The sequence below is a fragment of the Papio anubis genome, chromosome 7 (assembly GCF_008728515.1).
Source record: "Papio anubis isolate 15944 chromosome 7, Panubis1.0, whole genome shotgun sequence".
In the NCBI taxonomy this organism is placed as follows: domain Eukaryota; kingdom Metazoa; phylum Chordata; class Mammalia; order Primates; family Cercopithecidae; genus Papio; species Papio anubis.
The window spans coordinates 71,501,245-71,519,301 of NC_044982.1; the positions used below are offsets into that span (position 1 = coordinate 71,501,245).

General features: G+C 40.7%; 1 protein-coding gene across 3 annotated transcripts in view; it reads right to left on the reverse strand.

Annotated features, from left to right (window-relative positions):
- Nucleotides 1–5,435: 5,435 nt before the first annotated feature.
- SRP54 (signal recognition particle 54) overlaps nucleotides 5,436–18,057 on the reverse strand; it is a 46,462-nt gene continuing 33,840 nt past the window's right edge. For all 3 annotated transcript variants that reach the window (XM_003901698.4, XM_009211389.2, XM_009211388.1), the window contains exons 12-16: nucleotides 16,499–16,572; nucleotides 16,186–16,294; nucleotides 11,869–12,039; nucleotides 6,812–6,907; nucleotides 5,436–5,937 (exon numbers count right to left, since the gene is read on the reverse strand). In XM_003901698.4, the coding sequence (XP_003901747.1) occupies nucleotides 5,846–5,937; nucleotides 6,812–6,907; nucleotides 11,869–12,039; nucleotides 16,186–16,294; nucleotides 16,499–16,572 (542 nt within the window). In that variant the 3' untranslated portion in view covers nucleotides 5,436–5,845. The remainder of the gene's footprint in view (nucleotides 5,938–6,811; nucleotides 6,908–11,868; nucleotides 12,040–16,185; nucleotides 16,295–16,498; nucleotides 16,573–18,057) is intronic.

Genomic DNA, 18,057 nt, shown 5'->3' on the forward strand with positions numbered 1-18,057 from the left:
GAGGCAGGTGGATTACTTGAGGTCAGGAATTTGAGACCAGCCTGGCCAACATGGTGAAAACCCATCTTTTTTTAAATTTTTTTTTGAGACAGAGTCACTCTGTTGCCCAGGCTGGAGTGCAGTGGCACAGTCTTGGCTCACTGCAACCTCCACCTCCCAAGTTCAAGCAATTCTCCTGCCTCAGCCTCCCAAGTGGCTGGGACTACAGGCACATGGCTCCACACTCAGCTAATTTTTGTATTTTTAGTAGAGACGGGGTTTCACCATGTTGGCCAGGCTGGCCTTGAACTCCTGACCTCAGGTGATCTGCCCGCTTCAGCCTCCCAAAGTGCTGGGATTACAGGTGTGAGTCACCCATCTCTACTAAAAATACAAAAATTAGCTGGGTGTGGTGGCACATGCCTGTCATCCTAGCTACTTGGGAGGCTGAGGCAGGAGAATTACTTGAACACAGGAGATGGAGGTTGCAATGAACTGACATTGTGCCTCTGCCCTCCAGCCTGTGTGACAGAGTAAAACTCCATCTCAAAAATAAATGAAATAAAATTAAAAAATTAGCTGAGTGTTGTGGCACACTCTGATAGTCCCAACTACTCAGTAGACTGAGGTGGGAGGATTGCCTAAGCCCAGGTCAAGATTACAGTGAGCCATGACTGCACCACTGCACTCCAGCCTGGGTGACAAAGACCCTGTCTCAAAAAAAAAAAAATTAATAAAAAGTCATTCATTTCCCCTTTCTTCATTTTGTAGTTTGTTGATATTTAATTTCTCAATTCGTTGTCTTATAATTATATGAGTACTGTAAGCTTAAGGAAGCTATACCTAGTTTTATGGTTACATAAATTTAACATTATAGTAAAATTCAGGAAGAATTCAATGTTGTACAGTATTACAGCTAGCTAGTGGTCTAAATTGGGAGTATATCAAAGAAACAATGGAGTCAGTTTTAACAATAGTGAAAAACAAATGGAAATTTGTTCAAATTATTATTTTTATTTTTATTTTCTTTTGAGATGGAGTCTCGCTCTGTCACCCAGACTCGAGTGCAGTGGCACAATCTTGGCTCACTGCAAGCTCTGCCTCCCGGGTTCCCGCCATTCTCCTGCCTCAGCCTCCCGAGTAGCTGGGACTACAGGCACCCGCCACCACGCCCAGCTAATTTTTTGTATTTTTAGTAGAGACAGGGTTTCATTGTGTTAGCCAGGATGGTCTCGATCTCCTGACCTCGTGATCCACCTGCCTCGGCCTCCCAAAGTGCTGGGATTACAGGTGCAAGCCACCATGTCCGGCCCCTTGTTCAAATTATTAAAGGATTTAATTTTGGTATTTGGTTTGGCTGTGTCCCCACTCAAATCTCATCTTGAATTGTAGCTCCCACAATTCCCACATGTTGTGGGAGGGACCTGGTGGGAAGTAATTGAATCATAGGGGCAGTTTACCCTATACTGCTCTCATGGTAGCAAATAAGTCTCATGAGACTTATTACCTTGGTTTTATAAGGAGAAATCCCTTTTGCTTGGTTCTTACTATCTCCTGTTTACTGCCATGTAAGATGTGCCTTTCACCTTCCACCATAATTGTGAGGCCTCCCCAACCACATGGAACTGTGAGTCAGTTAAACCTTTTTCATTATAAATTACCCAGTCTTGGGTATGTCTTTATCAGCAGCATGAAAACAGACTAATACAGTAAGCTGGTACTGGTAGAGTGGAGTGCTGCTATAAAGATACCCAAAAATGTTTAAGCAACTTTGGAACTGGGTAATAAGCAGAGGTTGGAACAGTCTGGAGGGCTCAGCATAAGACAGGAAAATGTAGGAGAGTTTGGAACTTCCTAGAGATTTGTTAAATGGCTTTGACCAAAATGCTGATAAATGACATAGACAATGAAATCCAGGCGGAGGTGGTCTCAGATGGAGATGAGGCATTTTTGGGGAACTAGAGTAAAGGTGACCCTTGCTATCTTTAGCAAAAAGACTGGCAGTATTTTGCCTCTGCCCTGGAGATTTGTGGAACTTTGAACTTGAGGGAAATGACTTAGGGTATCTGGCGGAAGAAATTTTTTTTTTTTTTTTTTGAGATGGAGTCCTACTGTGTTACCCAAGCTGGAGGTCAGTGACATGATCTTGGCTCACTGCAACCTCCACCTCCCGGGTTCAAGCAATTCTCCTGCCTCAGCCTCCCAAATAGCTGGGACTACTGGCGCATGCCACCATGCCCAGCTAATTTTTGTATTTTTAGTAGAGACGGGGTTTCACCATGTTGGCCAGGATAGTCTCGATCTCTTGACCTCGTGATCTGCTAGCCTCAGCCTCCCAAAGTGCTGGGATTACAGGCGTAAGCCACTGTGCCCAGCCTCTGGCGGATGAAATTTCTAAGCAGCAAACCATTCAAGAGGTGACTTGGGTGCTGTTAAAAGTATTCCATTTTAAAAGGGAAACAGAATAAAAATTTAGAAATTTGCAGCCTATGTGATAGAAAAGAAAAACCCATTTTCTGAGGAGAAATTCAAGCTGGCTGCAGAAATTTGCATAAGTAATGAGGAGCTGCCAGGTGTGGTGGCTCATGCCTGTAATCCCAGCACTTTGGGAGGCTGCAGTGGGCAGATCACCTGAGGTTGGGAGTTTGAGACCAACCTGACCAACGTGGAGAAACTCTGTCTCTACTAAAATTACAAAATTAGCCAGGTGTGGTGGCATGTACCTGGAATCCCAGCTACTCAGGAGGCTCAGGCAGGAGAATCACTTGAACCCAGGAGGCAGAGGTTGCGGTAAGCCAAGATTGTGCCATTGCACTCCAGCCTGGGCAAGAACAAAACTCTGTCTCAAAAAAAAAAAGGGTGGGGGGGGGGCAAATGTTAATTACCAAGACAGTGGGGAAAATGTCTCCAGAGCATGTCAGAGAACTTTGCAGCAGCCCCTCCCATCACAGGCCCAGAGGCCTAGGAGGAAAAAATGGTTTTGTGGGCTGGGCTCAGGGCCCCCTGCTGTGTGCAGCCTTGGGACTTGGTGCCGTGTCCCAGCCACTCTAGCCATGGCTAAAATGTGCCAAGGTACAACTGAGGCCATGGCTTCAGAGGGTGCAAGTACCAAGCCTTGGCAGCTTCCACGTGGTGTTGAGCCTGTGAGTGCACAGAAGTCAAGAACTGAGGTTTGGGAACCTGCACCTAGATTTCAGAGGATATATGGAATCGCCTGGATGTCCAGGCAGAAGATTGCTACAGGAGCGGGGCCCTCACAGAGAACCTCTGCTAGGGCAGTGCAGAAGGGAAATGTGGGGTTGGAGCCCCCACAAAGAGTCCCTACTGGGGCACTACTTGGAGCTGTGAGAAGAGGGCCACCGTCCTCCAGACCCCAGAGTGGTAGATCCGCCAACTGCTTGCACTGTGCATCTAGAAAAGCCACAGACAACACCAGCCTGTGAAAGCAGCCGGGAGGGGGGCTGTTCCCTGCAAGGCCACAGGGGCACAGCTGCCCAAGGCTGTGGGAGCCCACCTCTTACATCAGCGTGACATGGATGTATGACAAAGGAGTCAAAGATCATTTTGGAGCTTTGAGATCTGACTGCCACACTGGATTTCGGACTTGCATGGGGCCTGTAGCCCCTTTGTTTTGGCCAATTTATCCCATTTGCAATGGCTGTATTTACCCAATGCCTGTACCCCCATAGTATCTAGGAAGTAACTAACTTGCTTTTGATTTTACAGGCTCAAAGGTGGAAGGGACTTGCCTTGTCTCAGATGAGACTTTGGATGTGGACTTTTGAGTTAATGCTGAAATGTTAAGCAAGTTAAGCAGTTAAGACTGTGGGGGACTGTTGGGAAGGCATGATTGGTTTTGAAATGTGAGGACATGATATTTGGGAGACACCAGGGGGTCTGTGGACCTGGTAGTACATAAATGAATCATGGAGGTGGTTTCCCCCATAGTGTTCTCATAGTAGTGAATGAGTCTCATGAGAACTGATGGTTTTTTAAGGGGAAACCCCTTTTGCTTGGTTCTCATTCTCTCTTGTCACCATGTAAGATGTGCCTTTTGCCTTCCACCATGATTGTGAGGCCTCCTCAGCCACCTGGAACGCCTAGCAAATTTTTATATTTTCAATAGAGGCAGGGTTTCGCCATGTTGGTCAGACTGGTCTCGAACTCCTGTCAGGTCATTATTTTTAATATATAATAGTGACAACCTAATACTTGCAATTATTTTTCCTTTAGAAGATGTATACATTAGCTATTATCATCGAAATATATCAACTTCTTCAAGTGTATTTTTGGTATGCAGAAAACAGGCTGAGCATGGTGGCTCGTACCTGTAATCCCAGCACTTTGGGAGGACAGGGTGGGCACATCACTTGAGGCGATGAGTTCAAGACCAGCATGGCCAACATGGTGAAACCCCATCTCTACTAAAAATACAAAAATTGGCCAGGTGCAGTGGCTTATGCCTGTAATCCCAGAACTTTGAGAGGCTGAGATGGGTGGGTCACCTGAGGTCAGGAGTTCGAGACCAGCCTGACCAACATGGTGAAACCCCATCTCTACTAAAAATACAAAAAATTAGCCGGGCATGGTGGTACGCACCTGTACTCCCAGCTACTAGGGAGACTGAGGCAGGAGAATTGCTCAAACCTGGGAGGCGGAGGTTGCAGTGAACAGAGATCATGCCACTGCACTTCAGCATTGGTGACAGAAGGAGACTCTATCTCAAAAAAAAAAAAAAAAAAAAAATTAGCCAGTTGTGTTGTCACATGCCTGTAATCCCAGCTACTCAGGAGGCTAAGGCAGGAGAATCACTTGAACCTGGGACACAGAGGTTGCAGGGAACCAAGATCGTGTCACTGCACTCCAGCCTGGGCAACAGTTCTTTTTTCTTTTCTGTCTCAAAAAAGAAAAAAGAAAAAAAATCAATGATTGGCTGGGTGCAATGGCTCAGGCCTATAATCCCAGCACTTTGGGAGACCAAGGCAGGTGGATCACTTGAGCTCAGGAGTTCCAGATCAGCCTGGGCAGGAGCCACCATGCTTGGCCTCTTAATTTCTCTTTGTTTTGTTTTCTTTTGAGACGTAGTCTCACTCTGTCACTCAGGCTGGAGTGCAGAGGTGGGACCTCAGCTCACTGCAACTTCCGCCTCCTGAGTTCAAGTGACTCTCATGCCTCAGCCTCCTGAGTAGCTGGGACTACAGGCACGCATCACTATGCCCAGCTAATTTTTGTATTTTTAGTAGAGATGGGGTTTCCATGTTGGCTAAGCTGGTCTTGAACTCCTCACCTCAGGTGATCCACCTGCTTCGGCCTCACAAAGTGCTGGGATAACAGGCGTGAGCCACCGTGCTCGGCCCCAGGCATAGTTTTAAATGACATTTATCTATTGGCTTTTCCATTGAGTTTTTAGTGTGATAAACTGGTAATTTTTAACCATAAAGAAAGTTAACAACTCCTTATAACCACTTTGAAGTTTATTTTACAGCACTTTAATTGAAACATTATTTAACTACTGACCAGGACTGTTTACAAATGTGATGCTTGGCCTTCGAGACGATTAAAAACCTTTAAGTACTAAAAGTTTACATCATGATTTAACTTAAGTGTTATGATGGTGAAAACAGAAGAAAATCTAAAGCAAACATATAATGATTTCCACAAAAACCATGTATTTCCCCCTTACATTAAAGGGAGGAAAGAAAGAAGGAAGAAGAAAAGGAGGGGTAAAGGGGGTGAGAAGAAAAAGAAAGAGTGCATGATAAGCAAGAAAAATACACTTTCCCCCCAGTTTGCAAAAAGAAGGGAAACTCTGAGGTCTCAGCAAATTAGGTACTCAACTGAGTCAGTATATATTAAGGCATTTTCTTTACATATTATTGAATCCCATCATGCCTTTCATGTTGCCAGCAGCACCCTGTTGAAACTGCCTCATCATTGACTGAAGTCCTGCCATACCACCTAGAGCAAAAGTAGGGAAGTAGAGTTAAAAACAGTAACTAAGCAGAACTGGAAACATTTATTACTTTTACCTAATAAGTACTTCTAAAAATACTGAATTCTGATTGCAATTTAGTTATCAGCCTTAAAGAACGAACCACCTAAAAATTTATATTATCCTCATCAATAAAAAAGAATGAATAATAGCCTGTCTTATGGAGTTATTGTGAGGAATAAATGAGGTGATACATAAAAAGATCTTAGGATACTACCTGTCACACAGTCAATACATCTAAACAAAAAATTTTTTTCTTATCAATCCAAAAGGGTCTTACTCTAAGTTACATAAAAAATAATCAATAGGGGATTATTCCACAGGACTTACAAAAAGAAAAGAATTCATTTATTGAACATCTACTATATGCCCAGAATTTTACTGAATGTCTTCATATATATTACCTCATTTAATTGTCACAATTTCTTGATGAGATATGATATGTGATTTTACCAAAGGGGAAAGTACAGTTCAGAAAGTTTAAGGAACTTTGTAAAGGTTATACAGTCAAAGTAGAACTGAGGTTAAAAATCCTCAGTCATATAATTAAAAATATCCAGGTTCTAAAACAGATATGTGACTAAAAAGTCACCAGAACAAACAAACAAAAGATGATTAAACAGCTTGCTCAAACATCACAGAGATGGCAGCAGAGGAGTCAATAAGACCTCACCTAATAAGCCCTATTACAATTTAATTCAACTTAGGATTCAGATGACCATTTCCCTGAAATCACACCTTTTGAACAGATTTTTGTAATATTACAACAAAAGGCTTATATCATTCAAACTCAACCCTTATAAAAACTGCATTAGCAACTGCTAACAACTTGGTATTTACCCATGTGATGAAGAACTCTAGGATCCATCATTTTGGCCATTTGTTGGTTCAATTTTGCCATCTGTGACTGGCTCACATTCTTAGACATGTCACCACCTGAGGAAAAAATAAAAAGATTTTGAGTCAGTACAGGAGGTAATATAATCAGTATAATCAGGGTATAATAGAAAGTTTGATGAAGTGAGTAAATACAAAGAAAAAATTACATAATCCTATCACTCTAACAAAATTATTTCTATTTCTACATATTCCTTTCTAATCTTTATCTCAATTACATACTATTTTTTGAAGAAGCACATATAAAATTCTATATAAAAGGACATTTAAAAGCCTTTCTTAAGGCTGCAATTTATGCTAATACTTTATTTGTTGTGAATAAGCCACTATTAGCAAAAACTGTACCCAGTGTTTTATTTTTTATTTATTTATTTAGAGACGGAGTCTCACTCTGTCACCCAGGCTAGAGTGCAGCAGTGCGATCTTGGCTCACTGCAACCTCCGCCTCCCAGGTTCAAGTGATTCTCCTGCCTCAGCCTCCCAAATAGCTGGGATTATAGGTACCCACCACCACACCCAGCTAATTTTTGTATTTTTAGTAGAGACAGGGTTTCACCATCTTGGCCAGGCTGGTCTCAAACACCTGACCTCGTGACCTACCCATCTCAGCCTCCCAGAGTCCTGGAATTACAGGTATGAGCCACCACACCTGGCCAGCCAGTGGTTTTTAATAGTAAGCTATAACGACTGCTTAATAGTGATACAGGGGAATGCTGGACAAAAAGCTGAGTTTATAGACATGGGTTAATTAGCAAAGAGACTAGATGGCTGGTAGATGAATGTGAAAGTATGAGTCTGTTGGGCCAGGCATGGTGGCTCACAACTATAATCCTAGCACTCTGGGAGGCCGAGGCCGGCGGATCACTTGAGGTCAGGAGTTTGAGACCAGCCTGGCCAACATGATGAAACCCTGTCTCCACTAAAAATACAAAAAAAATTAGCCAGACATGGTGGTATGTGCCTGTAGTCCCAGCTACTCGGGAGGCTGAAGCAGAAGAATTGCTTGAATCCAGGAGGTGGAGGTTGCAGTGAATCAAGATTGCGCCACTGCACTCCAGCCTGGGCGACAGAGCAAGACTCTCTCTCAAAAAAAAAAAAAAAAAGAGTAGAAAGTAAAGTATGAGTCTGAGAGAATGTCAAGGTGTGCATGTATCTAAGAAGTTTTTTTTGTTTTTTTTGAGACAGAGTCTAGCTCTGTCACCCAGGCTGGAGTGCAATGGCATGATCTCGGTCACTGCAACCTCCGCCTCCCGGGTTCACACCATTCTCCTGCCTCAGTCTCCCGAGCAGCTGGGACTACAGGCACGCGCCACCACGCCCAGCTAATTTTTGTATTTTTAGTACAGACAGGGTTTCACCACTTCGGCCAGGATGGTTTCGATCTCTTGACCTCGTGATCTGCCCGCCTCGGCCTCCCAAAGTGCTGGGATTACAGGCATGAGCCACGGCGCCTAGCCAGAAGTTTTCTTTAAGTAATGAAAACCTTCAGAGAATACAAAGACAAATAATGCAACTTCATTTGTCAAGGAATTTCTACACTATGTCAAAACACCACAGTAAAAAGGGCAGCCAATGAAAGACATGCAGCCTGGGTGAGGTGGGTCACATTTGTAATCCCAGCACTTTGGGTGGCGAAGGGAGGCTGATTACTTGAGCTCAGGAGTTCAAGACCAGCCTGGACAACATGGCGAAACACTGTCTCTACAAAAAAAAAAAAAAAAAAAAAGCATTAGCTGGGTGTAACAGCACGCGCCCATAGTCTCAGCTACTTGGGAGCCTCAGATTGGAGGAGAGCTTGAGGTTGGGAGGTCGAGGCTGCAGTGAGCCATGAGCATGCCATTGCACTCCAGCCTCCAGCCTGGGTGACAAAGCGAGACTGTCTCAAAACAAAACAAACAAAAAACAACAAAAAATAAATGCACTCTGAGCCAGAATAGGTAAAAACATCCTTTAGACAACAGCTGTACTCATAAAAGAAAGGAGCAAGAGATCTTCACTACAACAATGCAGAGAATTGCTTCAACAACTTCTTTTTGTTTTATTTTTTTTTTAAGACAGGCTCTTGCTCTGTCGCCCAGGCTGGAATGCAGTGCCCTAATCATGGCTCACTGCAGTCTTGCCCTCCTGGGATCATGGGATCCTCCTGCCTCGGCCTCTCAAAGTGCTGGGATTACAGGTGTAAGCCACCACACCCATCCAAAATTATTTATTTGAAAGGGGCATTAACTATGGTACTTCTCAGAAGCATTTATAAAAAATGGGACTCAAAGCTCCTCTTGATTCTCCAATCACAGATGGTTAACGTGAATAAATCATGTGAATTATAAACTATGAATGAAAGAGAAGATACGTTTTTATGATAAAATCTGTGAAAACCATTTATGATGAATAAAACTGAAGAAGCTGGGAATTCCATGCTCATTAGTGATTTATCCTAAGAGTTTGTTTATCAGCACTTAAAACTTCTAAAAAGTATTTCAAGTTTGGTGTGACACAGCTGTGTGTATATCCACTGCCAACTTCATCTTGGGGTTATTCTTTTATTGAGAATCAGTACATAAGTAAGATCTGGATGGTGAATCTGTCCTATCAAAACTAGTCAGGACTACATGGGAAAGACATTACAGTGATGTAATGTGTTTATTAATCACTATCTGAAATAGCATGGGATGGCAGGAATTTATAACCAGTTTTCAACATGTTTGTCTAATTTTTCTTCCTTATCACAAAAGAGCAAATAGGATATCACAAGGAAAATAAGGAAAGCTTCAAAGATAAAAGGTAATACTCATGCTTTTAGAAGCTAATCAGTGGTATTGTTCATCTTTGGAGCTTGTCTAATCAGTATTTTTGGAAATAATAAATTCATTTTAATGGGTTTCAAGGCAAATTTTCACAGACTCTGAATTAGTTGTTTACATTATAGAAAAAAAATTAAAAAGAGGACTGGAACAGTTGATAGTCTTTGGAAAAACTTATCTTTTTACGATACACAATACACAGCAAAATAAATTCCATTGAGATAAAAAGTCAAACATAAAATAAAACCAAAAACAAGCAGAAGCCAGGCGTGGTAGCTCACGCCTGTAATCTCAGCGCACTTTGGGAAGCTAAGGCGGGTGAAGCATTTGAGGTCAGGAGTTTGAGACAAGCCTGGCCAACATGGTGAAACCCTGTCTCTACTAAAAACACAAAAATTAGCTGGGCATGGTGGCACGTGCCTGAAATCCCAGCTATTCGGGAGACTGAGGCAGAATTGCTTGAACCCAGGAGGCGGAGATTGCAGTGAGCCGAGATCACACCAGTGCACTCCAGCCTGGGTGACAGAGCGAGACTGTCTCAAAAAAAAAAAAGAAGAAAATGGTGACAACTGTGGTATCAACATGGTGAAGGTTAACTTGATTATCTCTTTAAAAAAAAAAAAAAGGAAAAAATAAACATGGGGAAGCTGTTTATGAGCATAAAAGAAATAAAAAGAAAAGACAGGCTGGCTACATTAAAAAGGGCAACTACTATTTGTTATAAAATATAAATAAAAATAAAAAGTAAATTAAAAACTGGGGGAAAATATTCGAAGACATAAACCAAAGATTTTAAGGAGTTATTACAAAGATAAAAGGGGGAAAAATGGAAGAACTGGACAGGGAACATGAAGAGGCGATTCACAGAGGAAATTCAAACCAGTAAATGTACAAAGAAATGTTAAACTTAATAACCTAAACACACATACTGAGAAAACATTCAACCATTACAATGGAAATGAGGCTGGATGTTGTGGCCCAAGCCTGTAATCCCAGCACTTTGGGAGGCCAAGGCGGGCACATCATTTGAGGTCAGGAGTTTAAGACCAGCCTGGCCAACATAGTGAAACCCCGTCTCTACTAAAAATACAAAAATTAGCCAGGTGGTAGTGGTGCGTGCCTGTAATTCCAGTTACTCAGGAGGCTGAGACAGGAGAATCGTTTGAGCCTGGGAAGCAGAGGCTACAGTGAGCCGAGATCACGCCACTGCACTCCAGTCTGGGTGACAGAGAGAGACTCTCTCAAAATAATATAAATAAACAAATAAATATAATGGAAATTATACTACTACAAAATTTATTTAGCATCTACTATGTTTCCGATCAAAACAGACAAAATCCCTGGTCTCACGGAACTGCACAAAAACTAATCTGATACAGAAGTGAATGAATCAGCTTTACTGTCCAAAAAACTGGCATTACATTAGACAAAGATACATGCATAACTGGAAGAGTATTACTCAGCAGTTAAGAAGTGTGTGTGTGTGTTTTTGGGGGATGGAGTCTCACTCTGTTGCTTAGGCTGGAGTACAGTGGTATAATCTCGGCTCACTGCAACCTCCGCCTCCTGGGTTCAAGTGATTCTCCTGCCTCAGCCTCCCGAGTAGCTGAGATTACAGGTATGCCCCATGATGCCTGGCTATTTTTTGTATTTTAAGTAGAGACAGGGTTTCACCAGGCTAGCCAGACTGGTCTTGAACTTCTGACCTCAAGTGATCCACCCGCCTCAGCCTCCCAAAGTGCTAGGATGACAGGTATGAGCCATCGCGCCCGGCCAAGAATTACATTTTGAAGAATATTTGACAACATGGAAAAATAGTTAATGATGTATCAGAAGAAAACTTAGTTATAACAACTGTTATTTGCAGTAGGATCCATTGGATTCTCTGGGGAGTAAAGGTAATGCGTTGTTTTTTTTTCCTTATATTATCTAAATTTAATACAATGTGTTCACAAAAAGAAAAGCATTATTATTTTTTTCATTTACCCACACTACAGAGATGTAAAGTTTTTTTTAATATTAATGCTTATTACCTTGAATATGAAAACAGATAAATCATGGGTCACATAAATCCTCGAAGTACTTGAAAATAACATGAAATTCAGCTGTGAATTTTCTAATACTGGCAGTACTCTTAACTTTGTACTCAACTTCCTTTCTTTTCAGTCTGTCAACTAATAATAAGCTTATTTTTCTTACCTTTGAAAAGTCCTTTGATACCTCCCATCTTTTTCACCATCTGTGCAAACTTGGTATATTGTGTCAAAAGTTCTTGAACATCTCTTGTTGATACACCTGATCCTCTTGCTACTCTTTGGATTCTTCCGGGTTGTTTACTAAAAACTTTGGCACCATCCGTACTGTCTAGTTCTGTAGACAAGAGTCAATTACTCTCACACACAATTATCATTCACCATCAAAGCAGTTATGTGCAAATGGGCAATATATAACTTCAAAGAGCTTAGCAGATATGTTTTTAAAGTGATAACTATCTCATTTTTCTTTTTATATTACAAAATATCTTACTTATAGAAAAACAAATATAATACATAGTCAAACTACCACCCCGATTTAACAAATGTTATCATTCGCTATGTTTGCTTTTGAGTTTTAAAACTTAAACACGGAGGCCGGGCGTGGTAGCTCACGCCTGTAATCCCAGCACTTTATGAGGCCAAGGCAGGCGGCTCATGAGGCCAGGAGTTCGACATCAGCCTGGCCAATATGGTGAAACCCGTCTTTACTAATAACACAAAAATTAGCTGGGCATGGTGGCACGCGCCTGTAGTCCCAGCCACTCGGGCGGCTGAGGCAGAAGAATTGCTTGAAACTGGGAAGCAGAGGTTTCAGTGAGCCAAGATTGCGCCATTGCACTCCAGCCTGGGTGACAGAGCAAGACTCTATCTCAAAAAAAAAAAAAAAAAGAAAGAAAATATGGAATATATTCAAAAGAACATTTATAGTATTCATAAGCTATAAAAACAGTAAAACAAACGTGTACTTTTGCTATAAAAACAATAAAACGCACATGTACTTTCCCTACAGTTTAAGCAAACTATTAATAGAATGTTTTGAGACCCCATGTCCACCACTTCCATACTTCATATGTCTACCCTCTCCAGGCCCTCCAAACACCAGAGGTATATGGTATACTTAAAAAATGAACACAAATGCTCACCTTAGCTCTATCGTAAATATTAATCATGAATTCACAAATGCAGACTATATAAGCAAGCAGAAGGAGGAAGATTCTATCCAAAATCAACAGAAAAATTATTTCCTATAATCAAGTAATTACTACTACTAGTATTTTAATTCTCTGAGTAGCTTTAAGAGTGAATTAATGGCCGGGCACGGTGGCTCAAGCCTGTAATCCTAGCACTTTGGGAGGCCGAAACGGGCGGATTACAAGGTCAGGAGATCGAGACCATCCTGGCTAACACGGTGAAACCCCATCTCTACTAAAAAATACAAAAAAAAAAAACCAGCTGGGCAAGGTGGTGGGCGCCTGTAGTCCCAGCTACTCAGGAGGCTGAGGCAGGAGAATGGCGTAAACCCAGGAGGCGGAGCTTGCAGTGAGCTGAGATCCAGCCACTGCACTCCAGCCTGCAGCCTGGGCGGCAGAGCGAGACCCCATCTCAAAAAAAAAAAAAGAGTGAATTAATTCCCACAGTTGTTTGATGACTCTTAGAATATGAGGTGCATTTCTTCAGTTGCATGCAATCTCAGGAATGGAATGGACTTTAGTCAAAATGTCCATTATGTCTGCATTCCTTCTGCAATATCCCCCAAATAAATGGTTATCTAGCCTTGGTCTTAATATCCCCAGGAGAAGATGACCTGCTATCTAATGTAAAGCTGTCTATGCCATTCTGTTACACTTAGGGAAAAATCTTTTCTTTACACATATTAAATTGAAATCCGTTTACTTGGCACTTCCATTCTCATTCATGTATATGTCTCCTTGCCACGCATAAAAAATAACGCTTTCAAAATTTTTTTTTGAGACAGAGTGTTGCTCTGTCACTCAGGCCACAGTGCAGTGGTGTGAGCTTGGCTCATTGCAACCACCAACTCCAGCGTTCAAGCGATTCTCCCACCTCAGGCTCCCGAGTAGCCGGGTCTATAGTCACACGCCACCACAGCCAGCTAATTTTTTTTGTAGTTTTAGTAAAGACAGGGTTTCACCATGTTGCCCAGGCTGGTCTCGAACTCCTGACCTCAAATGATCCTCCCAAAATGCTGGGATTACAGGTGAGAGCCACCACACCTGGCCAGCTTTCAAATGCATAGGCCATTATGTCTCCTGTGAATTTTCGCTGGATGACAAATATCCAACTCTTGACTCTTCTAACATGGTTTAGAACCCCATTGATCATCCTGATTTCCTATATCTTCTAATTTGTCTATACCCTCTAAGTATGTTGTCCAGAAGTGAACTGAAATCCAGTTGAAGTCTAATTATCAATGCAATACTAACGAAGATACAATATCTCAAAATAAAGTCACGATCAAAACCTCCAAATCCATTTGATAAATGCAGCTTTTAAGCCACATCTTCCTTATAAAAGATTTATGAAATATATATAATATTCCTTCCAACAGCTCAAATCAAATGAAAGAAAAACTAATAGCAGCACATTGTGGCAAGCAATATGACAGAGTTAAGCAAATAGAGGAAGGGGCCTTCATTCAAAGAAGGAAGGAAGTCAGGAAAGGTTCTATACTGGGCAAATTACTCAACTTCCCTGTACCAGTTTCCTAATTTGAAAAAGACAGATAATAACTGAATATGCTATAGGAGTTGTTATAATGATAAAATGAATTAACATATTTAAAGTGATCAGGACAGTGCCTGGCACAGAATGGATACTTCAGATATGCCACAACTGTGAATTCTACGTGCAAACATTTTTGCAGTGTTAAAGACGATGAGGAAAAAGACAACCTTAAAAGAAAAGGACAATCTTATTTGGGTTACTATGAAAACCTGGAGCTCAGGAAAAAGAGACTACAAAAAATAACAACAAATTAGATAGTAGATAAAGCACAGATATGAAAATTTGTTCAAATTGTTAGAATATTACATAAACTTAGTTGATAAAGCAGCAGCAGCAGGGTTTGACAGAACTGACTCCAACTTTGGAAGAAGTTCTACTGTGGGTAAAATGCTATCGAACAGCATTGAATACTACAGAGAAATCTTTTGTGAAAAGAAGAGTCAATCAATCGGGCAAATTTCATTCTTGTGTTTTAAGAAACTGCCACAGCCACCCTGACCTTTGGCAACTATCACTGTAATCAGTTCGCAGTCATCAACATCAAGCTAAGATCCTCCATCAGCAAAGATTAGAATGCACTGAAGGCTTAGATGATCATTAGCATTTTTAGCAATAAACTTTTTATTTTTTCTTTTGAGACAGAGTCTCTGTCACCCAGGCTGGAGTGCAGTGGCACGATCTCGGCTCACTGCAACCCTCTGCCCCCAGGTTCAAGCGATTCTTCTGCCTCAGCCTCCCAAGTAGCTAGGATTACAGGCATGTGCCACCACATCTGGCTAATTTTTTTGTATTTTTAGTAGAAACGGGGTTTTACCATGTTAGCCAGGCTGGTATCAAACTCCTGACCTCAGGTGATCCACCTGCCTCAGCCTCCCAAAGTACTGGGATCACAGGCATCGTAAGCCACTGCACCCAGCCAACAATAAACTATTTTTAAATTAAGGTATATACATTGTTTTTTAGACATAATGCTCTTGCACACTTAATAGACTACAGTATATGTATGTGTAAACATAACTTTTATATACACTGGAAAACCAAAAAAATCTGTATGACTCACTTTACTGCATGATATTTCCTTTACTGCAGTGGTCTAGAACCAAACCCACAATATCTCTGAGGTATGCCTTTATAGGGTCAGGGGAACACAGCAGTATACTGAGAAAACTGAAACCTTATGTTTCAGACTGAGAGAATTTTCTAAGCATTGCTTAAGCTATCCATTTCTTAGTTTCCCAATGTATGTTAGCAATATTAAAGCTATGAAGAGACTTTTAGTAAATTTTTTTTTTCATAGAAGCAGGGTCTTGCTATGTTGGCCAGGTTGGTCTTAAACTCCTGGCCTCAAGTAATCCTCCCACCTTGGCCTGCCAAAGTACTAGGATTACAGGCGTGAGCCACCTCACCCGGCCAAATTTAACTCTTTAAAAACTAGCATTCCACCGAATTTGACTACAGAGTTCTTTTAAGTTATCTCTATCAACATCATGAAGAACTAGTATCCTTTCCTTGTATCTCATTTGGAGAAGTACTGTAGTAGACATTTCTCTCACTGATGAAGGCAATCCAATGATCATAACCCTTTGAGTAAGAGCTTTCAAGCTATTACAAATCTACCTAAAAATAATCTTTCAGTCAAAATTTCTCCACATCTTGTCCACAAGAACACAGTGAAACTCTCATCTTACTGATATTCAGAACATTGTCCCCTGAGGAAAATAATCTGCCATCTTACCTTGATCATTCATACTATCCATTATTGTCATTAATTTCTTTAGCCTTGCCATTGACTCCTGTTCATTTCCTTTGCTCATAAAATCTGTTCCAAAACCAGGGATCATCCCCTAAAACAGATTTAAACATACAGTCAATAATAGCTTAAGATTAATAGTTCAAAATGTCCACATTTAACTGTTAGGTTTAATATTGACACTAAGTCTTAAGATACCTATTTTTACCCAAATGTAAAAATAATTAAAGCAAGTGTATCTATTCTTAGAAAATTTAATAAAAACAAAAGAAAGTATAAACTTTTAAGGATAACTAACCAAGATCTGACTGAAGGGGCCCATTTTCATGATATTTTGAAATTGCTCATACATGTCTCGCAACGTAAACTGACCTGAAATACAATATAAATAATTTGGATATATTACAGTATGTACATTTCCATTCAACAAAACTAATTTCATCCTTAATCATGAATTCATCTTGAAGCATACTTATAAAATATACAATCAATAAATATTCACCAAGCAGTTACCATGTGCAAGATGACAGGATGAATGCTAGGGAGAATATATAGACACACAGACAGGTCCTATCCTAGAGAAGCTAACATTCTATCTGAGAAAACACATATACAAACACACAAGAAACCTGAAAACAAGGCATATAAACTATCCCTACTAGGATGAGTAAAATTTTAAAGGTTGACAATATCAAAAGTTAAAGAGGATGTGGACCATAAAGAACTGCCATATATTGTTGGTGACAGAATAGCAAAACACTTTAGAAGATTGTTTGGAGTTTCTTAAATAGCTTAGGGATCTATGAATAGGAAAATGGATACCTGTGGAAAAAATACTATTCAGTAATAAAAACAACAAACTATAGATAAGTACGACTACATGAACGAATATCAAAATATGCTTAGAGAAAAGAGATTGGAAAAAAAAGGATATATTCAGAATTTCTTTATTTTTTTAAGAGGGTTGTGCTCTATCACCGAAACTGGATTGCAGTGGTACAGTCATAACTCACTGGTAGCCTCAAACTCCTGAGCTCAAGTGACCCCCCCCGCCTCAGTCTCCAGAGTAGTTAGGACTATGGATGCATGCCACTGGATTTTTCTAAGAGATATGGGTCTCACTATGTTGCCCAGGCTGGTCTCAAACTCCTGGTCTCAAATGATCCTCCCACCTTGGCCTCCTAAAGCACTGGGATTATAGTATGAGCCACCATGCATAGACCAGGGCTTCTATAATATGAAGTATTACTGGGAAAGGGCATAAGCAAACCTTTTAGAGTAATGGAAATGTTCTGTTTCTTGATTGGGTGTGGGTTACTGTGCATTTGTTAAAAAAAGAAAGATATCCTTAGGATTTGAGCATTTCATTGTATGTATATTAATCTACGCTTTAAAAACAGGGATAGAACAAGCCAAAAGAGAAAGTATTTTCTATTTATGTCCTAAAGATAAAAAGAGAAAAGGTATTTGATTCAGGCATTCTGAATTTGAAGTGACAGTACAATATCTTAAAAGAAACGTTACAGCAGGCAACTAGAAACACAGAATTAAACAGTGGAAGAGAGGATTAAGGTTGAAATACATATTTGGCCATTTATACAGAAGTGATAATTAAAGCTAGGATAATATAAGAAATCTACAGACATAGAACTTAAGAGTATGAAAACAGAAAAGGCAGAAAACACTTAAATATTCGGAACCAAGGAAAACAAGAAAGGTCACTACATGTGGAAATTAGGAGACCCTTGGAGATCTCAGAATGAGTAGAATATTAGGAACAGAAACAAAACACTTCAGGAGAGTCAGGAGTAAGAAAGGAAACAGAACAGGAATATACACCCAGCTTCGTAGTGCTAG